This window comes from Saccopteryx bilineata, chromosome 1 (genome assembly GCF_036850765.1).
Source record: "Saccopteryx bilineata isolate mSacBil1 chromosome 1, mSacBil1_pri_phased_curated, whole genome shotgun sequence".
Lineage (NCBI taxonomy): Eukaryota > Metazoa > Chordata > Mammalia > Chiroptera > Emballonuridae > Saccopteryx > Saccopteryx bilineata.
In genome coordinates this window covers 63931060-63957132 of record NC_089490.1, presented here as the reverse complement: position 1 = coordinate 63957132, position 26073 = coordinate 63931060, and the positions used below count along the sequence as shown (strand labels likewise).

General features: G+C 35.1%; 1 protein-coding gene across 2 annotated transcripts in view; it reads left to right on the top strand.

The window, feature by feature from the left end:
- Positions 1 to 25805, top strand: part of MAP3K7 (mitogen-activated protein kinase kinase kinase 7) — a 71284-nt gene extending 45479 nt beyond the window's left edge. For both annotated transcript variants that reach the window (XM_066254287.1, XM_066254286.1), the window contains 5 exons: positions 2581 to 2645; positions 14886 to 14991; positions 20613 to 20674; positions 21373 to 21488; positions 24072 to 25805. In XM_066254287.1, coding sequence (XP_066110384.1) covers positions 2581 to 2645; positions 14886 to 14991; positions 20613 to 20674; positions 21373 to 21488; positions 24072 to 24252 — 530 coding nt within the window. In that variant the 3' untranslated portion in view covers positions 24253 to 25805. The remainder of the gene's footprint in view (positions 1 to 2580; positions 2646 to 14885; positions 14992 to 20612; positions 20675 to 21372; positions 21489 to 24071) is intronic.
- Positions 25806 to 26073: the final 268 nt, after the last annotated feature.

Genomic DNA, 26073 nt, shown 5'->3' with positions numbered 1-26073 from the left:
TTATTTTAGTAAAAGAATGCAAGCACTAGAACCAAAACAATTGGATGTAAAAGTCAAGCATTAATTTGTTCTTAGGTTTAGGTTGTGTATTAAAATTAAAAATACAAATATAACCTATGCTTTGAGAATATCGCTAATATTTTACATGGACATATTAATTATAAAGGAGAATGGCATTTTCTTTTTTACACATGAAGAGCTAGCTCATTGTCCCACAATTTTTCATTCAAAACTTATGGCTCTCCAAATTTTTAACATTTTGGTTAAGAGATGTCTCTAAGAAAATGTAGTGTTGATTTTTACATGATGAGAGTCTTCAAGAAGTTTGGAAAACAGAACAATAGGGGTAGTTAAGATTAGAAAACTATGAGCTTACTTAAACCATTAAGAAAACCACAGATTGACTGAGACCTAAACCAGCAGTCTCTGGAAGCCCTCTGATGTCTTTATAACTAGCATCCCAGGAAATCAGTTGTACTTAAAAGAGCGCCTTTTTGAAGAGATGGGTTCTGTTTCTGTGACATCGTAGAAACAACTGAATTGACCCACAAGCTGCTATTCCAACTACCCTTTCTTTTTTAGGAGTGGGGAATAGGGCGGCCTGGGGATGTAGTGTATTTCTTTTGTTGCTCTTAGAAAAGTTTTTTTTTTTTTTTAAATATTATGTGTTCTCTATCATAAGTCATGAAAAGTTCCAGAATTTATTACAGAATAGAATACTCAGGACATCCTTTTCAGGGTTCAGATTCCTTGACCAGGCATCTTGCCCCCTCTTTTCTACTTTTCTTTAATACTACATACCATGTGTAACGTGCACATACCAAAGAACCATGATAAAAATAGAAAATAAGTGAGTTTCTACATTAGTATTTAGTTGCAAAAAAAATGCAGAATCAATCTAAATGTACTAAACACACCCAGCAATTTTCACTTTTAATAACAGGTATTTGATAATTTTTTTACATTCATATTTCTAAATTATATCTAAAACTTAATATTGGAGCAACAAGTATTTGTTGATTGAAATCCTTTTTACTTTATCTGAACTATTTGCCAGATGGTTTCTGCCATGGTCATGCTAATTAAAATGCATTGCTTAATATTGCTTGCTTTGACTCATGCTATAGCTTAAAGATTTTTTAATTTATGGCATTTCTTAACTGTCAGCTCTCTTTACCCTACATCCTTAAGAGTTTTTACTTCCCTTTCCTCTCACCCCCACCTATATTTGAGTTTGTTTTTGTTGTTATTGCAATGGTGATGTAATGATTTTTAGACACATGCTGGGTGGTTCCCCAGATTCACAAATGTTGCTTATCTGAAAAGAGAATTCCAGACACTTTTACAAGCCTGGATCATGTAAGCTAATTTTAGAATGATTGTGTTGAATGAAATGTGCCGAAAATTGCTTATTAGTCATGGTAATGGGGATCCTTTCTGTCCTCCAGAAACAGGGATGGCTAAAAGTTTCTCAAAAGTATCATAGTGTGCCTGGTTCAATAAATACGCAGTTTGTTGTCATGTTAGTTTGTAACCAAAAGTTGGAACATTACTATTTTATTGTAAGGTACTTTTAGTTTATGTGCAAAATAATAATGGGGTTATGTGGATTAATATGCTAAATTATACTGACAATTGGTTTAAAAGAAGATACTTAGAATTATGGAAATGTAAGTTTTAAGAATTAATTCTGCCCACTAGTTGAGAAATTACATAATATAGCTTTCAGAGTGAAAAGAATTTTGAGTATTGTGTCAGCTGTTTATCATAATATGTTGGTGTTTCCTTTTAGACAGCTGATCTCTCATCTTAGAAGATACTGTATAAACGTCCCTGTTCCAAATAAAAATGCTAAGTGAAGCTGTTGCTTAATTCCTGCTCTTTCACCAAAGACTTAAGTTTATAGAATTCTTTCATAAACTGATTTTAGATTATGATAGCATAGAAGTTCCAAAGGCAAGGTTAACACAGCAGCCCATTTAAACAAGCTGTGTATTTGAGAACAGAATGAGAGTCCTTCATCTCCAGTAGGAAATCAAAGTTGTTGTTTAAAACCAGTTAAGTTACCTAATTCTGACAAAAACTAATGGGATTGAGTAAGTGTGACTGGGTTTAGTAAATTTAAGCCTAAGCATCCTTTTAGGCCCTGAAATGAACAAGGTACTGCTGTTGGTTAAAGTCAGTCTTGTCTTACAACCTGATAGCTGTCTTGCTGGAGAAGCTGTAACGTAAGGCCCTTGAAATAGATGCCGTCATCAGCCCCATCCCCCAAGCAGTCATCTATTTAAATACATGACAGAAGATGGTGGGAGAGAGTTCAGCAGCTATTCGTGTGGTAGGAGTGGTTATTGTATTAGGACATACTCTGTTGTAGGCTGGCAACTTTTGAGTTAAAACACTGCAGCTGTTTCTCTTCCGTTTTTAAGTCTTTCTCTCTTTTTCTTTTTATAATTCATTCTTTTTCTCACAAACATTTTGTGTAGATTCAAGGATCAACAAATTTCAACTTCCTATTTTAGCAATTACATCCTTATTGTCTGTTTGAAAAATTTCAGTATTTAACTTTTTTATTTTATAAAGGCAACGGACAGCCAAGACGTAGATCCATCCAAGACTTGACTGTTACTGGAACAGAATCTGGTCAGGTAAGACTTAACATTAGAATTCTAAGTCTTTGAAGAATAATAATAGGCAGAAATCAGGAATTAACTGTAATATAAATGCTCTGCAAAATTATTTTATGAATGAACCTAAAATTATTATAGAGAAATTCATTTGCACTTGAATTCAAATTCTTAGGGGGAAAAAATCTAGATGCCATTATTAATTTAATTTAAAGAATAATTTAGGAGAGGTTGATTGATTTATAACACTGTGCATGTTATGTGGTTTTTATATATGCTTTAATAAGGAATTATTCAGTTTTGTATTTAAAATTTGTCATTATCATTGTCCTCTAAAGGAATCATTAAATATTTCCCCAATAAGACATCATCCCTCTGAGATCATATAAGACCCTGACATACCTGGAGGACTCTTAACATCTTTTCATTTGTCATACTCACTGGATTTATATTTTTATGAACTAACCTTAAGACAAGATTCAGTAAACAGATGGATAATAGGCTTTATCTCAGTGGTTAAGATTCTCATTCTTCATCTTTATGTTTCTGGATGCTCTGCTAACCTCCCCTTAGCACTTTATCACTGCGTTTTTGTAGATGATCCAGGCAGTGCTATAATTAAGCCATCGAGGATATAAAAGTTACAGCTCAGTCCTTGTAGCTTTGTCTCTTATTCAGATTGATAAACTTGACATATATAAGATTTATATATCTTTTCTAAATAAATGAAAACTGATTATGAGATGTTTGTTGATTTTTCAGTTGTACAGAAATAAATTTTGTGAGTACAGCATGTATCTGAAGTAATTAAAATATCACATTATGATCTATACTCATAAAATTATAGGATTATATATATTACAAACTGTTATTTAATTTATGGTAAAGTATATTAATTAGTACTTTTATTCTAGAAAGGCATTTAATTATTTCATTTTTATAACATACTTTAAATTTTGGAGAATTTTTTGTAGTTCATAAAAATTTGAAAGCCTTTATAGCCATCAGTTTAATTAACAAAAACCTCTTGAGCTATTTATATGATAAATACACTAGATCTTCATTTATATCTGGACATATTTTTATTTTTCATAACGTCTTTACACACACTCATACGCATAAAATTACACATACATAAAATATATACATACACTAATTTATTATATATTTTATGATATTAAGTGACCCCAAATCTTGATTTTATTTAATAACAGCTTTTTCAGTATATCGGCTTTTGTGAGACTCCAGAACTTCTGAATGAACTTTCCCACTTTTCACCCCCTCAAACACTTAAGTGTTAATCAGGCATTTAGTAACAGATAGCTTAACATCTGGTGTTTGCTTTGATTCTTTAGAGGCTTGATGAGCTCAGCCTTTTTACTCTGTTTATTATTGCCATCGATATTCCAGTTATGAGAAACTCTAGCCAAGTGTTCTCCCATTGACTAGGAATGAGAAGCTTGCCCTAAGACAGTTTAGGAGCATCTGCTAGTGCAAATATTTTTCTCTGTACTCTAACAAAGGCATGGCTATAGCTCAGGACTGACCTCGCCAGCGCAAGCCCTACTTATTTCCTCACAAATTCTGTGTTACTTGAGATTAGGATTGTTACCCTTTTCATTTACAGTATATTCGAGTAATAAAACACTGGAACTGAGGGAGACTGGTTGTGGGACATTTGCATGGTTGTCTTGGATTACTCCAAAAGGGGGAGTTTGATATGACAATAAAATGTGTTCTAAAATAGGTGATACATAGCCATTGTATGACCAGTTTTTAAAATTGATTTCACTCTTTTTTTTTATTATTATTATTTTTTTTAGTGGGAGGCAGAGAGACTTCTGCATGCGCCTCAACTGGGATACTCCCAGCAAGCCCACTAGGGGGTGAGGGGGTGATGCTCCACACACTGGGCTATTGCTCTTTTGCCCAGCAATTGAGCCATTTCGTAGAGCCTGAGGTGGAGGCCATGGAGCCATCCTCCATGCCCAAGGCCAACTCACTCGAACCAATTGAGCCATGGCTTTGGAAGGAGAAGAGAGATAGAAAGGGGGAGGGGGAGGGTTGGAGAAGCAGGTGGTCATCTCTCCTGTGTGCCCTGACCAGGATTTGAACCTGGGACATTCACACACTGGGCCGATGCTCTACCACTGAGCCAGCCAGCCAGGGCCAATTCACTCTTTTAAAATTACTTAAGTATTGGAAACTTAACATGCCTAATACCCAGTTTGTGATGAGAATGGCAAACAGTAACTCTAATGTACAATGAAAACATTCCCCCCTGAAATGTTATGATAATTGACCACTAAATAATTCATATTACTCATGAAAATAACATTTATTTTAGAAAAGTATGTCCATTGTGGATTTTCAAAATTGAAGTTATAGTTCTTTTAAAGTCTGTCTAAGCAATGATTAAACATTTGCAAAGGGTTGGTTTGTTTGGGCCATGGAGATTGATGAAGAATATGAAGAAAATAATTTGCCCACCTAGTACAATTACCAGAAGAAGAGAGAGAACTTACTAATAAAGTTTAATGGTACATCTCACAGAAGAAAGTAGAAATTAAACTGACCAGAATTTGTATTTTGGCTCTTGGTTCAAGACTGAAAATCACTTAGATTTTTCATATGTAAACTAAAATTAAACTGGTTGTTTTTATCCTGCCATTTCTTTTGAGAGGTATAGTAAACCAAGCAAGCTTCCTTATTAAAAGTAGTGGCCCTGGCCAGGTAGCTTGGTTGGTTAGAGCCTCATCCTGATACACCAAGGTTGTGGGTTTGATCCCCGGTCATGGCACATACAGGAACATACTGATGTTTCTGTCTCTCACTTTCTCCCTCCCTTCCTCACCCTCTAAAATCAGTAAATTGTTTTAAAAAGTAATTGCACAACATATAAATACCTTCAAATACACTTTTAAATTAATTCAGAAACTTTTTAAGCACATGTAATGGATCTGGTGCTCTAGATACTTTGGAAACATACCAAAAAAAGCAGCCCCTCATGCCCAGTAACTGGTTTGACATTGAGGTGTCAGTGTTACTAAAACATAAACAGTTTCTCAGAACACCAGTAGACATGGTTATGTTAAGACCATAAAAGATGAGACAAAACAAGACCATTTGGGGGGGGGGGGTTGTTGGGGGGATCTTTTTTAAGCAGGCGAGAACGAAACGGAGGGAGAGAGATGAGAAACATCAACTCATAGTTGAGCTACTTGAGTTGTTCATGGATTGCTTTCTCATATGTGCCTTGACTGAGGCACATGCTAAAGTAATCCTAGATCTCTTTAATTTCAAGTGTTTTGCTTCTGATAATCTACATAGACAGTAATTATTTAAATAGTTTTGAGTGATGATGAATTTTAGCAATATATTATTGAGCAAGGCTAACTCATCTTGATAATAAAATTCTACATATGATAACACAAATTTATATTTTATATATCTAGGTGAGCCTTTCTGTGTTTCACTAAAATTATACATTCTCATGCATACCCCTTCTGCGAATGTTTGTAAGACAGATCTGATTTTAAGAACTCTCTTGCAGGGGGCTGAAGCCAGTAAAAATCACAACTGCAAGATGATACAGTTATGAGTATTTAGAAAGCTAGACATGCTGTACTTTTGTTTAGAGTTTAGAATCTACTTTTACTAATCAGATATGTGACTTTGGGCAAGTTCCTTAATTTCCCTAAGCCTCAGCAGCCTCATCTGTGAGTGGAAACCATGATACCCACACCTCAGGTTTCTTATAACATATGAAAGTACCAGACACACAGGAGATGTTTAATACATGTTGTCCGCCTGCCTCCCCATGGTGCGCCTTCCCGGGCCCTTCCCACTTCCTTGCTGTTATGATAGTGTGTTACTGTCCAGAAGTAAAATAAGCACTTGGAGAGAAGAAAATTTATCGGCATTCTATACTTTCTGTATTGTGAGAGAAGCTTCTATCAGGGATCATGGAAAATATTTGCCATAAAGGCCTTTTATCACATACCCAAAGATATATGTCATACATTTTATTTAAGGGATATAATTTATTTTACTACTGTCTGTCCATCCTCAATCAGCACCTTCTTTAGTCTAAATAATTTTCTGTTGAAACTCCAAATCAGAAGCTACATAATAGTTTTAAATAATTCCTGGTTCATAGGAATTTTGTAACTTTCTCTTAGATAATTTAAAGACCATATGAGAATAATAAAATTCTAAAATTTCCCAAAAAAAAGAAAATACAACATTAAAAAAAAAATCTAAAATTTCCTTGTAATGAACTATAGTGATGCCAGAATTAGATTGAGCATATACCTTCAGATTAGAAAAAATATCTTCAGTATACCACAATATGTATGGACTTAATTGAATTATCTGTGATTGTCATAGTGGAGGAAGTATGCTTATACCAACTGATAATCCATTTATTTTTAATATTTATGTTATTCAGATGTTTCTTTAGCAAGAATATTACATATATCGAGATTTAATCTCTGTTTTATGCTTGTATAATTTTGGCAACTAAGATTTCTGAGGGTCTTAAATAGATTTAAAATGTCAGTCTAAATAGTAGCACTGACCATAAATTCTTGCCCCATGAAACTATTTTCCCAGTCTTTCAGGTGAGACATAAAAAGAATCAAAGCTTTATTTTTGTCTGTAAAATAACACCCAATTTCTTTTTATAAATATAGAGATAAAGTTCTGGTCAAACTCCAATTCTTGTTCATGTCTACTGATGGTAATTTGCCCCTGCAGTTTAAATTTGGCTTAGTATTCTTTTGCTGCCTTAAATTGCTATGTGGTGTTTCTCTATTCTCGTAACCACTTTCGTATCCAATCCTTGTGGTAAGTCAAGTTTCTCTGTATCTCTTAAACTTTGCAGTTTATGTAAGTATAGAATAAAGTAATTGTAAATGTCTTGAAGGAAGGAGCAACCTAATGAAGTTAATAGTTTGAGAGTGTTTGTGGACATCTGAATTTTACCAGTGATTTTTTAAAAATAACTACTATAAAATAAGACATATTTCATAGCGAGTTATAAGCAGTAACATAAGTTGAACCCACAATCTAGATCTTTTTAATTGTTACCTATTACCTGTTCCTCTTATTTATCCCTTTTATTTTCAGATAATAAAAAAAAATACAGTTATGGCTTGTTTTTAAATATTTCTTTAATTTTTTTTACAAGCATATTATATTATTCATTGAGATACCAATTCCTTGAAATATGAAGACTTTTCAGGGATTTAAACTTAGCTCTTTAGAGCTTTTCTTGTAGCTTTAAAGAAAGACGAGTTTTGAAACTTGACCTAAAAATATTAGCTTTATTTTTTAGTTTTGTAGCCATAGGAAACCTCAGGTAGAAAAAAATGACTGCACAGGAGATGCCATCCAAGAGTTTCTTGGAAAATAGAAGGAAGGTGAAAAGAAATCAGTGAGTAGCAAAGAATTATCTCAAGAAAAGTATAAACTTATGGAATACTATAATTCATAGTAGGTCTAAATAGGATTATTTGTTTTAATATGATAGATGTTCAGTGGCCTTTTTCATACAAAATACATTCTTATCTATTGTAAACCTAATTATTACTTATATCTTCTTTAATGTCTCATAACTGATACTGAGTCTCACATGTTACAAACACATTTATTTCTCTTAAAATGTTAAAACTATTAACATAAAATTAGGTTGACTCTGATACCCTCCTTGCTAGCACTTTGAAGAAAAATTATTTTTGTTTTACAATACCAATTATAACTGTGGTCAAACCAGTGTACTCCTTTTAAATCACAAGACTTGCTTATAGTAAAAGAGATTAAAGGACTCAGTAATAATGTCAGAATATCTATACTTGTTTTACCAAGGGTAACAGCATTCTATTAATAAGAGATGTATTTCATCACTATTCTCTTTGGTGTGCATTCTTGTTCTTAGATATAAAAGGTAAAGAAGCCTAAGCACCAGTCTTATTTCTGAGTTCCAGCAGTTTATACACTCATTTTATTCAATGAGTATTGATTATGAGGTTATTTGCATAGTCAGTAATTTTCTAAATCTTGGGCAGTATAACACAGAAGTACATATGATCTCTGCCCTTAGATCATTGTGCTTTTGCAAAATCACAAACTTTAAAAGTAGTGTAAAGTGAAGTTTATGTAGGAACAGACTATAAATACAGCCTAAAATCAAGAAGACCGTCTTTGTGTTGCTGTTTAGTCACTGCTTAGTTTTATATAAGAACTGATTTTTTATTTAGAAAGAGAATTGTTAGGTGCTATAAGTTTACTTATACATTCCCATCTTATATTTACAAAACCTAATTATCTGCTATTTAGTGAACTTTTTTTAAAAAAGACTAGAAAGCAAGATTTATTTTTATTTTTATTTTTTTCAGAGAGAGAGAGTCAGAGAGAGGGATAGATAGGGACAGACAGGCAGGAACGGAGAGAGATGAGAAGCATCAATCATCAGTTTTTCATTGCAACACCTTAGTTGTTAATTGATTGCTTTCTCATATGTGCCTTGACCGCGAGCCTTCAGCAGACAGAGTAACCCCTTGCTCGAGCCAGCGACCTTGGGTTCAAGCTGGTGAGCTTTTGCTCAAACCAGATGATCCTGCGCTCAAGCTGGCGACCTCGGGGTCTTGAACCTGGGTCCTCCGCATCCCAGTCCGACACTCTATCCACTGCGCCACCGCCTAACCATTTTTATTGCATTAAGACACTTCAGGTACATTATTGCATTTGACTTTTTACAACCTGATGAGATGCGTAATACTGTCTTCATTTTACTATTGAATCTTAAATACCTTAACCCAGGGGTCCCCAAACTACGGCCCGCGGGCCGCATGCGGCCCCCTGAAGCCATTTATCCGGCCCCCGCCGCACCTCCGGAAGGGGCACCTCTTTCATTGGTGGTCAGTGAGAGGAGCATAGTTCCCATGAAATACTGGTCAGTTTGTTGATTTAAATTTACTTGTTCTTTATTTTAAATATTATGTTTGTTCCCGTTTTGTTTTTTTACTTTAAAATAAGATATGTGCAGTGTGCATAGGAATTTGTTCATAGTTTTTTTTTATAATCCGGCCCTCCAACGGTCTGGGGGACAGTGAACTGGCCCCCTGTGTAAAAAGTTTGGGGACCCCTGCCTTAACCTAAACCCACACTGCTAATAAGTCACACACCAAAGACTCAAGCTCTGGTCTGTATTGTCTCCTAGGCCTGACTTTTTAACTATTGCTACTCCTCATCCACACTTGATAGATGTGGAGACTAAGATTCAGAGAGGCTGAGTTACTTGTTTAAGTTCACACAGCTATAAATAGCAGAACTGAGATTTAAACCCAGGTCTCCAAAGCATTCAACTAAATCAGCGATTTTCAACCCCTGTGCCACAAGAATTCTAAAACATGCAATTTCTGAGTATTTAGTCAGGGGGACTGACCCCTTTTCCCTTAGATTGTCACATTAAAAATATGACAACCACCACACAACAGTAGCCTTCCTTCATGAATGAATCAAAATTATACCTATTGTTTTTGTTAGAAGTGTAAAAGAATATATAATATTTTTTTTTTTTGGTATGCCACAGAATTTTAGTAATTAGTTTTATGTGTGCCATGAGATAAAAAAGATTTAAAATAACTGAACTAAATCATTTGAATTGGCTGATATTTGACTGTTTCTGACCTATAAAAGTGGCAGTTATATATAATTCAGTTTCATACATGCTCTTTGCACTCTACCATATAATCCTTGAATGAATGTAAGGTCAAGATTGAAAGCAGGGAGGGAAACAAGGGCATACAGAACTGTCAGAGGAGAGCCGATCTGAAAGATAAAACTGCCGGTGGAAGAAGTTCAGGAATGCCAGGGTGAGAATTTCAGAACTGAGCCAACGACAGCCATAAACAGCTTGTGTTCTGCACTCTGCTAGGCACTCCTCATCTTCTAGCACAGGTTCTGGTTTTGTGCACGAAGAGCCAGGTGTAGCAAGAGTGAGCAAATATGTTGAAGGGAACCTGAGCTGGGCCTTGACATGATGGAGAGGGATTAGCAAGGAGAGAGAATGAGCATCATGACACACAGGGTTCTTTGTAAGTGTGACATGAATGAACTAAGGTTTTGGAAATAGTGGTTTGATACTGAGTTTTAAATTGTTTATGATATAGAAAAACTTTTTGGAATTTCTGGCACAATTTCAATAGGTACCCAAGAAGAAAGTAACACTTCATGTCTTCTTCCAAATTATTGTATGATTTAATCTCTGAAATTGTTATAAAAGTGCCTTTCGTTCTTTAGTATCCTCAATCCATTTTGAGTTTTCAAGGCTTAAACTCACAGAATTTTAGCACTAGTTGAAACACTGAAAGTCATCACATCCTCACATCTGCTAGTTTCTACTCATGGGTACTTTACACTACTGTATGACCTCATTTTTACTTGATTCAGTCTTTGAGTGTTTCTTCTATGTTTATATACTGAAAATGGACATAAAATTCTTTATGAATTTATATATTTTTTGATGTTTCACTTTATGTAAATCCATATTCTTTTTTGAGTCTCCTATTGGGTATTTAGTAACACTTCAAGGATAAAAAAAAGATGCTTTTAAAAAACTCTTATGAAATCCATTTTTGTATATATGTCCTTGAGAGTTTTTAATATATGATATATAAATAGAGAACATAGGTAATGTGTAAGCAGTGAAATAATGTGAAATGTGAAACCTGATAATAGAATGAACACATGAACCCCCTCCCACCCACCCAACGTAAGAAAGGGAACAGGATCAGTTCCCATGAGCTTCCTGTGTATTCCTCACCTGTGGCCTCATGCCGTCCTCTCACCAACCCACAGTGCCGTTTTCTGTTGCATATCATGTTTCTAGACTATTGATAAACACCCTTCATTTGGTTAAGATATTCTCTTCAATGAAGTTTAAGTTTGTTAAATGGATGTTAAATTTTATAAAATACTTTTTATGTATTGAGGGTCTTCTTTAATCTGTTAATATGATTAATTGTATTAATAGAATTCCTAATGTCAAATGACCTGTGCATTTGTAGGATAACTTCAACTTTTAAAATATTTTTATTGTTTTTACACTACCATATTTTTTTCCTAATGTAATTTTTAGATTGGCTTTTACATTTATTTTGTTAAGTGAAATTTGCTACTAGTTTTTCTCATTCTGTCCTTGTTTATTGAGCAAGTTTTCTGCCTTCACAGAATGAGTCAGGAACTGTTTCTCATTTTTTTAAGAATGATTTCTTTAAGATGGAAAATGTTATTTTCATGAATGATACAACCCAGCTGTAAAACCTTGGTATTTTTTATAATGTATGGAAATCTCTATAATTTATGTGTTGGTATTTATTATGTATAGAAATTCTGGTAATTTATGTGTTTTTTTTTAATTTGTCTATTTCACTTTGTTTTTTTAATTACTGACCACAAAATGTTTGTAGTTTGCTCATTCTTATTTTTTAGTGGGGAAACTTATAGTTTGCTTCTTTTTCTAACTATGTTAAGTTAAATTCTTAGCCTGTGAATAAATTTTAACTGCTTCTTATTTTTTCACATACATATTTTCCTCTAGGCGCTTCTTTAGTTGCATGCCACAAGTTTTAGCACAATTCGAGTTAAAATTTAGTTCAAATATTTTTTTAATTTCTTTTTTTCTTTTTTACCAATGAGGTATTTATAAGTATTTTTAAATGTTTAATCATGGGATTTTTAAGATTAATTGTAGGCCCTGACCAGTTGGTTCAGTGGTAGAACATCAGCCCAAAATGTGGATGTCCTGGATTTGATTCCCGGTCAGGGCACACAGGAGAGCGACCATCTGCTTCTCCACCCCCTCCCCTTCCCTCTTCTTTCTCTTTCTCTCTCTTCCCCTCCCCCTTCCTGCAGCCATTGGCCCTGGGCACCATAAATAGCTCAGTTGCAAGCATGGCCCCAGATGGGCAGAGCATCAGCCCCAGATGGGGGTTGCTAGATGGATCCCAGTTGGGGCACATGCAGGAGTCTGTCCATCTCCCCTCCTCTCACTTGGAAAATAAGAAAAAAGTGAGAAAAAAGTTGTGAATCAATATAAAAAGATGGTACTAAATTTTTTTAAACTTTTTTGAGATCTGCTTTATCGCTTAGTATATGGTCAGTTTTCTTAAATGTTCTATAGTTGCTTAAAAATTTCATATTCTCGGCTCTGGCCGGTTGGCTCAGCGGTAGAGCGTCGGCCTGGCGTGCGGGGGACCCGGGTTCGATTCCTGGTCAGGGCACATAGGAGAAGCACCCATTTGCTTCTCCACACCCCCCCTCCTTCCTCTCTGTCTCTCTCTTCCCCTCCCGCAGCAGAGGCTCCATTGGAGCAGGGATGGCCTGGGCGCTGGGGATGGCTCCTTGGCCTCTGCCCCAGGCGCTAGAGTGGCTCTGGTCGCGGCAGAGCATCGCCCCCTGGTGGGCGTGCCGGGTGGATCCCGGTGGGGCGCATGCGGGAGTCTGTCTGACTGTCTCTCCCCGTTTCCAGCTTCAGAAAAATACAAAAAAAAAAAAATTCATATTCTCATTTTTCAGGTATAGGTTTCTTAGAATTCCGGTTATACTAAGTACATGTTTTGTTTTTTTATCTGATTTTATGTATCATTTACAGAAGATTATTAAAATGTCTCACTATGATGGATTATGAATATTTCTCGTATTATAATTTTATTATTTTATCTGTTTAGAAGTAATATATAGGTACAGTCTATATTGTAATAGGCACAGCATATAAATTTTGAATTGTTCTGAATTAAATTACTTTTATCTGTCTTCTTAGTGATTTTTTTTTATTTTTGCTCTAAAATATATGTCCTCTATTAATATAGCTATATAACTTTATTTTGGGTAATTTGGCCTTGTTATTTTTTTTATCCTTGAACTGTCTGTTTTTTCTATCTCAGCAAATTATATGTATCTTTTATAAACAGCATTTAGTCCAGCCTGACAATCTGATTTTTTAAATATCTTAACTGGAGAATGTAATCTATTTATATTTCTTATGATTGCTAATCATAATAAATAAATTTGTTCTCTCTTTTTCTTTCTCCTTTTTTGCCTTCCTTTGAATTCAGTAAATGTATTTCTTACTCAGTTCTTTTTCTCTTTGATTTGGGAGTTAAGAGATATTATTACTTTTAGTAATTACCTCTGAAATTTTAAAATTCATGCCCATCCTAAATTTAATATCTATCCTCATCCTGAGCAATGTGAGGATTTTTAAATTTATGTTCCTCTTGGTGATGCTGTTGTTATTCAGATTTTAGTACCATCTTATTTGTTTGCTAATTCTATAAATTTGTTACCATTCTTATTGTTTAATATTATCTGTGTATGGATTCATATTTGTGTTTACTATAATCCTGATTTCAAGTTGGCCCTTCAGTTAGGGGAAATTTTTTCTTCTCCCTGAAGAACATGCTATAGAAATTCTTAGGTAAGAGTCTGTGAATGACAGACTCGGTTTTTGCTTATCTGAGAATGTTATTCTAACCTCATTCTTTATATTTTTGTTAGCTAAACAATTCTAGTTCTCAGTTCTTTATTTTAGCAGTTTGAAGATAATTCTACTTTCTTCTGGCTTTCCTGTTCCTATTGAGAATCTAACTGGTATTTTATAGATCATCTTTTCTCTGTGTGTGCTTTATATTCTTTTCTGTTTGTCTTTGTTCTCTAGAATTGGATTATGATTTGTGCTATGTTTAACTCAATATTGTAGGTTTTCTCATACTTTTTCTGCTCAGGATTTGTTATATCTTCCATAAAGTCTGGAAATTTTTTGCAGATTCACAGTGGGTACATTTTTGCTCCTCCATCCAGAGCCACTGCCAGATTTATTTATTATTTTCTTTTGTAAGATAGGGGTTTTTTTTCCTAGTTCCTTCTTCCCCCTGAGAGTAAAGCCTTTCTTGGATTTTAGCTTTAAGCATGGAGGTTCTCCAGCCTTACTCTCATCCTATAAAGGCCCAAGACTTGACAACTATTTCTCTGAGTGCAGCATGCAGTTAAAACAAAAGCTCTAAGCCATCAGCGTTAGTTCTGTGTGTGTATATTTGGGGGGGGGGGGACGCAGTCTCCCTAGGATTTATTTTGGGTTTTTTTACAAGAGTGTTTTGGGAGCTCTACTGATAAAAAGGGAATTTTGTGCTTTGTTTTAAGTGGAATTTTTTTCTTGTCATTCTTAAAAAATAAATCTCCTGTTACTTCTTCTTATAGGTGGGCAGTAGGTCATCCAGTCCTAGCATTAGAATGATCACTACCTCAGGACCAACCTCAGAAAAGCCAACTCGAAGCCATCCATGGACCCCTGATGATTCCACAGGTCACCAGTTTATTTCCTCATTATATTTACCATGTTTATTTTCATTTAGTTATGTCATTACTGCGATCTTCACAAAGGCAGGCATTGTACAGAAGTTTAAGATTTTCATACTAATAAAACCAAGTATTTAGCATTAAACTTAAAAATATCTTTTTGAGTACTGAGATAGAGAACATTGGCCCTCTGCATTTTTTTTTCACCAAGATGCATTTTCAAAACATATATTTTGAAAATAATTTGTTTTATGGTTTTCCAGATAGAAGATTCTGTGTTCCTGATACTTTAGTCTGTTATTGTCCCATTATGATTCATCCTACCAGGGGATGGTAGTAAAGTTGTCATCTTTTAGATACCTAAAATCAACAGAATGGTAAAAATACTTCTCTTTATATCAGTCTTTTGTTTTAAAGATATAAGGTACTTTTGGTGAGAAGAAAAATTTCTGATTGTGACCTTTTGAATCTGTCTTAAAGAATAGGAAAACTTCGTTTCAGTTATGTAAAGAGTTTGTTTAAAAGACCTTTAAAAGCCTCTTACAAGTTATTAAAACTCCCTAACATGAATAACTAACTGGTCAGACTATTATTAATAAAATCTAGTGATGGAATAGTTTCATTATGGGCAAGCAGGAAATTGTGCCATTGAGGAATTAACTTTTCCTTAGCATCAGAAGAATTCCTTGATAAATACTCACCAGTATACGATCCTATAAAAATTATTTCTATCTTGTGGCGTCAGAGAGGAAACAATGAACTTTTAGACCTTGGAAAATTAAACCATTTGAGATTTTATATAAGATCAACTATGTTATTAATAGTCACAAGTAAATTGAAATTAAAAAGACAGCTCTGTGTGTTTATAAACTAAAATACTGCTTATAAGTATTTATAGAAATTTGGCATGGTTTAGTCAAATTTATAATTTAATTTAAAAAATTAACAGGATGGCTTTCTCTGTGTCATGTAAGATAGAACTATGTTTAGCCAGGGGTGTGCTCTCTAGTTTTAGTAAGTTTAAATTTAGTGGTGGCAAAAGCTCTTCTAAGTTTCACCCTTAGCACACACAGCCCAACCTAAGACTGCTCAGAATATTTACTACTGCTCAACACATGCACAGAGTTCATTATGACAGGCTGCTCCTCAGAGGCAGACAGGGAAATGCTCATGACAGATCTGATCATTAATCGTCAGGTAATATCAGCTCTTTTCCGTTCCTAAACCCTCTGTTGAGGGAGGACTCTCCCTGACATTATAGCATTTGCCTAAATCTGGTACTTAACATGACAGCCTCCTAACTTCAGCCTCCTAGACTAATCTAGACATGCCAGTCAACATGTAACAGATTGGGAGTTCATGAGGGTACGATCAAAACTCTCTTACATCCACTTCACTTCACTGTTGTGTTTCTACTTCGTGTGTACTGCTACCTTTTCAACCCCCATCCCATTTTTTTTCTTTTCTGGAACCCTGAAATACCATAAAATATCAATAGCTAGAAATCATAGGTAGGTCCAGCTTGTCATATTAGCTGAATTGTTTCTTTGCCTTGAAATTATTGCAAATATGTGGTTATCATTTTTAAATAACGTTGAATACAGTTTTAGAAACTGAGGCTCTGATTTAAGTTTATAATTAATGAAGTTCAGCTTTGTACAGTTTCTAAGAAAAGTATTGATAATCAAGCTAATAGAATAAATTGTAGGGAAGAGATAGGTAAAGCCTTTATGTTTGAAGGCCCACTGACTCAGGGAAGTGCAAACATAAGTAAAAACAACCTAATTATATATATATTTTTTATAATAAAAAGGGAAAGCTTTCTCTGTGTTTTCCAGAGAAAAATAAAAAGCATGACATTTTAATAATCATAGCACATTATGAGTGCTCTTAGGTTTCTGAGTTTCTATTTATTTAAAAGAATAAATCAATGACAAATTACCCAAGAACAGCTACTGAGATCTATGTCTAGAGCAGGGGTCGGGAATCTTTTTGGCTGAGAGAGCCATGAATGCCACATATTTTAAAATGTAATTCCGTGAGAGCCATACAACAACCCATGTACCTTAGGCATATCTGGTGTTGTCCCGGAGGACAGCTGTGATTGGCTCCAGCCACCCGCAACCATGAACATGAGCGGTAGGAAATGGACTGTAATACATGAGAATGTTTTATATTTTTAACGTTATTATTCTTTTTATTAAAGATTTGTCTGCGAGCCAGATGCAGCCATCAAAAGAGCCACATCTGGCTCGCGAGCCATAGGTTCCCAACCCCTGGTCTAGAACCAGTAGAGGAAGCCAAAGAGCTTGGGAAAACTCACTGAAAAGTTTCTCCTGTGCCTGGTACTTTGCCAAGGTAGAAGTATAAGACATGGAGACATGGCCCATTGCATGCAGTCTGATTAGAGCATCATGGTACTGACACATGAGAGTTAAGCCATCATGCTATGTCATAACTACTAAATTTGTAGTACAAGCTGAATGCTTTAATAGTTAAGACAGAAATCAATTAGGTAAGATCTGGCATAGTCTGACTTTTTCATAAAATTGTGGACTTTTTGTTTAGTTAGAAAAAAGACAACAATTTACATAAAGGAAACATGTACTTAGATAATATGAGATGGTTATAGGCACTGTGTTTGAACAGCCAGAAAAGAGATTTTTGCCTAATTAAAGAAAACAAATGTGAGTCTTGACATTCAGGAAATGAGATTAGATTTGATTAGCAATTGGAAACATTAAAAAGCAAACTCTCATGGAATATCCTTTGCTATTTTATGATCAGTTACTGTTATAAGAGACTAAAAAAGTAAACTTCAGTTTGTGTATAAGTGAGAAAATGATATCTCACTTCTTGGTGTTAGAGAAAAACTAATATTCAGTAAAGGACCTTCAGATCCTCACCATTGAAAGTCCTTGTATGAGTAAATCCTTGGATTTTTTTCCCCACTCCTAGATTATTGTGAAACATTGGAAATTATACTTAATTCTGAAATACACATCAGATACAGGTACTGATTTAATAAGATACATCAAGTATCAAAGATTTAAGAAAGAGTAGTAGGAGTGGAAATGTTAAATTGAAAAAGTTTCAAGACAATTCTTCCTATAAAGTCAAGGAGAAAATATTTTTAATTAATTTTAACTTTGTGGAAAGTAGTGTTCCATGGGAGCATAGTTTGAAACTACCATTGGGGTGGGGATAGCTGTTGGTCAGAGAAATAAAAAATTCACTACTTCTTATTTAGCTATTTCAGGAAAACATTTATATAGTATATAATTTCAGGGTAAATAAGGCTATCCTATGGAATACTCTGTTCTTTCTTTAATAAACATTACTTTTTATTTAATTTTTTTTATTTTTTCAATCTGAAATACAAACTTGGGTATTTTTGTATTGTTCTGAAGCTAGAAACGGGGAGAGACAGTCAGACAGACTCCCGCATGCGCCCCACCAGGATCCACCCGGCACGCCCACCAGGGGACAACACTCTGCCCACCAGGGGGCGATGCTCTGCCCCTCTGGGGCATCGCTCTGTTGCGACCAGAGCCGCTCTAGCGCCTGGGGCAGCGGCCAAGGAGCCATCCCCAGCACCCGGGCCATCTTTGCTCCAATGGAGCCTCGGCTGCAGGAGGGGAAGAGAGAGACAGAGAGGAAGGAGATGGGGCGGGGTGGAGAAGCAGATGGGCACTTCTCCTGTGTGCCCTGGCCGGGAATCGAACCCGGGACTTCTGCACGCCAGGCCGACGCTCTACCACTGAGCCAACCGGCCAGGGCCAAACTTGAGTATTTTAAAATGCCCTTCCTTCCTTATTCTGCATTTAGCATCAATAACAAGAATAATAGTAACCATCACCACCATGTGTTGAGTGCTTACATATGCCAACATTGCATGGTATTTCTTACATGCATTATATCATTTGGTCTGATTCTCAAGAGTTAAAAAAAAAAAAAAACGACTAGACTGTCAGTCAGTAATAAAGGTTGGGAGGTTACTGGGCCACAAACTCTTAGTTTTGTGTTGCATTGGATGCAGTGCCTTGCTGCTATCCTGACCTTGCCTTTATTGCAATACTCTTTCAGTGAGTTACTGTCAGAAAAGGGGCTGAACAAGCAGCTCACTTGTGTGGTCCATTTGTTATGTACTAAAAGTAGGAAAGCAGCTAGCTACTTCTGAAATAGAAAAGTCCATATTGCGTCATAGTTCTCCTGCCTGCTTCGGGAACTGTTGTACATAAATATTAACATTGGGAAAAGACCATTCCTTGCTGCTCAGGCAAGTAGTTAGAGCAATTTTACCTCTATGGAACTACAAACAACAGCTATCCTTTCTTACAGTTTGATAAAACTTAACTGGTTGTTTGAATTAACCCAACTAACTGTTTGGGCACAGCTTTGAGCCACAGTTTGTATATGTGCAATATACTTCCTACCGTAACATCTGTCATTTTCTGCAGTGATCCTCATTAGGATGGTTGGGGTGGGGGCTCCCACTAGAATCTGTAAAGTTGAAAGCGATCCATTGGAGGAGGATCTGTCTTGCTTTCCCTTTGCTAAACCTGTTAAGGAACACTGAAGTGCCGAGCTGACACACACAGCCTCGCAGTAAACGTAGCATGATCAGGGAAGGAAAGAGATGTGGGATTGATTACGTAGAGACTGTGAAGACTGGATTTAAAATGTAAAGGGCTAGTTCTAAATTAAAATATAAAGGGTACTGTAGTCGTCGTTCTGTGTAACAACAAAAGTGTTAAAACAGCAATGTAAATTTAAGTTCTGAACAAACTGACCAAAAGACACAGAATTTTCAGGGCATGTTTTAACACTTACATTTAAAAGATCATTACTTTAGCCTTGGCCAGGTAGTTCAGTTGGTTATAGCATCTTACCAGTATGCCAACGTTACACATTCCATCTCCAGTCAGGGCACAGGTAAGAATCAACCAGAATGCCTGACCTGCGGTGGCACAGTGGATAAAGCATTGACCTGGAACGCTGAGGTCGCTGGTTTGATAGCCCAAATTAGCCTGCCTGGGCAAGGCACGTATAGGAGTTGATGCTTCCTGCTCCTCCCCCTTTCTTTCTCTCTCTCTCTCTCTCTCTCTCTTCCTCTCTCCCTCCCCCTCCCTCCCTCCCCCCTCCCTCCTTCCCTTCCTCTCTTTCCCCTCTCTAAAATGAATAAATAAAATCTTTAAGATTCAACCAATGAATGCATAAGTAGAACAAATAAATTGATATTTCTCTCTCTCCTTCCCTCTTCTTTGTTCCTTCTTTCTCTCTCTTCCCCTCCTTTCTCTTCCTCTCTCCTTTCCTCTCTAAAATCAATAAATAAAAATTTTTAAAAATAAATACACATAAGAGATCATTACTTTAGTATATCACTGTTTTTAATTAAACAAGAGCTTACAAGCTTTAATGTTATTTAATATATAGCCAACTTGCATTGTAAGAACGAGAGTATGGTTGTATTCTAATTATCTAGTAATTGGACATCCTCTGTTTACCTTTAGAATTCAAAACTTTTATGTATTATTTACTTTAGGAAAAAAACTAATATTTTGTGCATGTTTTTCTGCTTTTATATAATAATTTATGACAGAAAATAAATGTATCTTTGAATTACAGATACCAATGGATCAGATAACTCCATCCCAATGGCTTATCTTACACTGGATCACCAACTACAGGTAAGGGAGTACTGTACTTTCTCAATGTTCACTTTATTCTTAGAAAAAATTTAGAAAATTTATCTTTAAAGCTGATAGTTGTGTTTCTGTCATTGCATATTCATCTATTTATGCTTTTAAGTAGCCTCCTTAAACTTGTTAAAGTAAATGATTCTTTTAGTTAAGTTCATCAGATTTAAAATTGGCAAAATCATTTGTTCTTATCCTAACAGTCCTGTTAAAATACTCTCATATCTTTAAGACAGCCAAGAAAAGCATTTTTGTTCTTTAATTTTAGTGCACTAAAATATAAAATTCATAAAAGCTTATTTGTATGTTATAAATTTTGTGTTCCATTGTCGTGTTCATAGTGACTGAAAATATAAATGACACACTTCAGTGTCTCCTCATGAGTAGTATGAGAACTGTAGACACCTTTGTGTATAACACAGTTTGGCAGCCTGAACTAGACAGCCACAGGCCAAGAACACTAGTCGCGGCTGTCTGGAACAGCAAAAGTGTTAAAACAGCAAGTATAAATTTAAGTTCTGAGTTAACTGACAAAAGGACAGATTTTTCTAGGGCATGGTTTGTAACACTTATTTTTAAAAGATCATTACTTTAGTGCTATAAAAATATATCACAGTCACTGTCTTAACTCTCAGCTAGATATTGAGATTTGATTTAATTATGTTTTAACATGTTTGATTTATTTTCAGCCTCTAGCACCATGCCCAAACTCCAAAGAATCTATGTCAGTGTTTGAACAGCATTGTAAAATGGCACAAGAATACATGAAAGTTCAAACAGAAATTGCATTGTTATTGCAGAGAAAGTAAGTTACCTTTTATAAATAAAAATTAAAACTCATTTAGTATTTTGAGTTTGAAATATGTTAAGGTACAATATTGTCTGAAGACATGAAATTCTTATCTTCAATAAATATGTAATAAAATTACATATTATATTTTTATATTATATATTTTAAAGTTAAAAGCTGTTTAGATTTATTGTTAAAAAATTTGTTTTCTTGGACATAGGTAAAAAAATTTGATTTACTAATGTTCAGTTGTACTAAGAAACATTTTTATAGATACAGTCTTTCCAAGTGTGTGGGTAGGAGACTAGAATTCCTTGTTGGTGGGCTTTATATCATAGTGATGAGTGTTTTCCTGGGGAGTTTTACACTCTCACATGTTTTTTCCCTGAGTTATAGAGACTGCCTTCCTCTCTTTTTTAAGAAATACAGTACAATTTTTATATTCCTTTATTTGCAGTTCTCTTTTTAAAAGCTTTAGTTTGCTTAAGCACAACCCTCATGACATTTGATGCCTCTGAGGCTGATTTATATGGTGATAACTAAAATAAAGTGTTGTAGGAAAAAATCATAGAAACTATATATATCTGTATCTATATCTATCTATATACAGTGTGTCCGTAAAGTCATGGTGCACTTTTGACCGGTCACAGGAAAGCAACAAAAGACGATAGAAATCTGCATCAAATAAAAGGAAAACTCTCCCAGTTTCATACCTATTCAGTGCAGTTCCAATGTGGGCTCATGCACAGACTTTTTAGGGCTCCTTAGGTAGCTATCCCGTATAGCCTCTACAGACTCGTCACTGACTGATGGCCTACCAGAATGGGGTTTCTCCACCAAACTGCCAGTTTCCTTCAACTGCTTATCCCACCCAGTAATGTTATTCCTTTGTGGTGGCGCTTCGTTATAAACGTGCCAATATTCACGTTGCACTTTGGTCACGGATTTGAATTTAGTGAGCCACAGAACACACTGAGCTTTCCTCTGTACCGTCCACATCTCAACTGGCATGGCCATGGGCTGCTCCACTGTATACACGGTGTTACGTCATCATCTGTGCATGCGCACATGCTGCCACATCATCCTACAGAAACTGGGAATGTTTGGTGCAGATTTCACATTTCTATCGTCTTTTGTTGCTTTCCTGTGACCGGTCAAAAGTGCACCATGACTTTACAGACACACTGTGTACAAACACACACACACACACACACACACACACACGGTAACAGGATTTTCTCTATTGATTTTAATCAAATAAATAAAAATTCTCATTTCCTGAAGTAATCTGTGGAAAGTGTTCTGTTAGTACTTCTAAAAGAATTGGAAAAAATAATTTCATCACAGTCCACTGATAAGAGTGATTTAAATTACTCAACCTAGTATCTTAACAGCAAGGCTAGATAGAAATACAGTACATCAGGGTGGGGCAAAAGTAGGTTTACAGTTATGAGTACATGAAACAGAATTCGTTCTTGTATTATATATTTTTTTTTTATTTATCGGTTTTAGCGAGAGAGGGAGGAATAAATTTGTTCGTTGGTTGATTCTTACATGTGCCCTGATGTGGCTGGAACCTGCAACCTCGGGACAGCATTCCAACCAACTGAGCTACCCGGCCAGGGCTAGTGTTTTACTTTCCATACTAACAACTTGAAACCTACTTTTGCCCCACTCCATCTTGGAGTCTGCAAATTGAAGAACTAATTATGGAACTTTTGGCACATCATGTTTAAAAAACATTCTGTATTTTCTGTTTCACATATTTACCTATACATTCTTTCATACATTAATCATTTGAAAAAGTTCAGTGCTGGAAAAACTAAATAGTAGATTGGGGGATGTGAAAACTATGACAGTTTTAATCAATTTTAAATACTTGAAATACTGAGAAATACTACTAGGAAATCATTTTTGAGGACTTGCCATTAATTATTCAGGTATATCCAGTAGCCTCGCTTCAGGAGCTAGTACTGAATATTCCCCAAATACAGACTTAAAAGTTTATCAGACAATAAAAGACTGAGGGTCTCATGAAAATGTTTGTAAACATGAGTAGTTTAAAAGTGGTATTTTGTATTGCTTTTACTGTTTTAAAATAGGAAAAAGTTTTAAGTTGATGGCATCTTTTAATTAGCTTGCAAATGTTCTGTTATCTACCACTTCCACTGTAGTTAGACTGTGACTTCAGAATATAAGTACATAAGTTGTAAAAGTGGAATGTGAATGAAAAAAATTCAAGTGTTATATTTCTATAGTCAGATGAAGCCCTTCCCAGCCTTTTTTCTTCCTTCCTCCTCAAAAAGTTATCAAATGAAATTTTCTGAAACTTTTATTATACCATTTTATCAGTTTTCATTAATTATCTAAGTACAGTTACTTATTAAGAGGATAATGATATTTTTTAGTTTACACCAGAAGAGTAGTAAATATATAGTTTCCATTCTAGCCCATAAATACATACATTTGAGTGGTGTACCTATGATGCATCATCGTAGACCCAGAATGAAAGTTTAGTTCATTGAGCTCCCATCATCAGCTATTAAGATATGGATTTTCCCATCATATAGAATATCTTAATGTTGGTATTTGTTTTAGGCAAGAACTAGTTGCAGAACTGGACCAGGATGAAAAGGACCAGCAGAATACATCTCGTCTGGTACAGGAACATAAAAAGCTTTTAGATGAAAACAAAAGCCTTTCTACTTACTACCAGCAATGCAAAAAACAACTAGAGGTCATCAGAAGTCAGCAGCAAAAACGACAAGGCACTTCATGATTCTCTGGGACGGCTATGTTTTAAAATATGCAAAGAGACATTTTTTTTAAGCCAAGTAAAAACCTTATACTGACAATCATGAGTGTTAGCTTTTTGGCGTGTTCTGGATGCCAGCTGCCGATATTTGCTGCATTGTTTCATCGTTTATTTTTCTTTTCTCATGGTGGACATGCAATTCAACTGTCTCCTTGCATAACACGGGGACATCTGTGACTTGAACAAGCAGCAGTTCTCAGTTTCAAAGCAGCTGTGTGAACTGTGGCTGATGTGCATGCTCTTGTGTGGAAGGCTAGCCTAACGAGACAGGAGGTATCAAACTAGCTGCTACGTGCAAATAGCATCTTTTTCTCGAGGTAGGACCTCAAGAATGATTTTGTTCTTGTATCTCATCACAAAAAAATGAGTAAATTATTTTTTCAAAAGATGGTATATACCAAGTTAAAGACAGGGTATGATAAATCTAGAATACTCGGTGGTGCATTTTAGAAATGCAGATCCTTTAGGGATAGTTCAAGGGAGGGCTTGTATGCCAGCCTCCTTGGATCAGTACATACCTTAGTTTCCTCCACAAAATATTTAAAGGTAAGTGGTAGCTGCTGTATTTAATAAAAGCATATTTCATTAGACTGAAATTTGACTAGGATACATTAAATAAAATGAAACCTTTTTTATAAGGTATAAAGGTTTTGAATTCTGTGATGGCATGTAGTGTGTTGAAACTAAAGCTTTTATGATTCTGATATTAATATCTCTTAAATGAAATTTAAAGGTAAATGAACACTATCCAATTTAAATGATCATTCCTTCCTGCAATGATTATTGGATTGTTTTACTATATATTTTAAAAACTAAAGAGAAATAATGGAAAATTGAAATAATTGCTCCAACGAAGAGGCTTGTACTTGGTATTTTAACAATACCAAATGCGTAAAAATCCTGGCAAATCAGGAAATGTTAGTAAGGAAGTTAAAGAAGTAATTATAAGTTTATCAAGTATCCTACTATCAGTTATAAGTTTATCAAGTATCCTATTATCAATATTGGAATAATTGATTTTCCTTACAAGCCCCTCCTAGAATGCCTGCTGCCTTTCAACACTTTTAAGGGAATTTCAGCACTTATAAAGAGAAAATTTATATTGTTAACAAGTAACTTTGCTACCAACTTTGAAAATAAAAATAATAAAACTTCATTGAAAAATAGACTATATAAGATCTATTTTTTCAGTTGGTATTAAAATAAATCATATTTTGATACCAGTTCAGTGTGTCTTTTAAATAAGGATGTCATCAACCTCATTTTTATAGCATTAATGTTTTTTGAAGAAAAATTTAAATGAAAGCATAATTGCTATGATTATTAGAATTATATCGTGATTGTATTGTAGTTTTGCTCTATTTCAGATAAGCAAGTTGATCTAAGGAGTTTTCAAAACTATTCTTAAAAATGCTAAAGCAGGTAACTTCCTTTTGTTATTTTTCCTCCTCCCACTGAGTTTTATAATGTATTCTTTGTGTATACAAGCAATAAAGGTAAAGGCCAGTTTGTACTAACCTGTGTCATTTTCAGCTTCTTCCAAATCTTTTAAGTTTCTGGTAAATAAATGTATATCATCGTTTTACTTAAACAGAAGGAGAGTTATCATTCCCAAATAATGTGATTGCCTACCTGCAATTAATGTTGGGCTTTAACACACTAGTAGTGAAATAAAATTGGCACAGAAACTAACTGTAGACTAAGGAGAAGCATAGCTCAGCCGTCGCTTAGCTGCTTGGACACCCATCCGCCACTCCACCCAGGGGCCCTCCTCAATGTTTACAG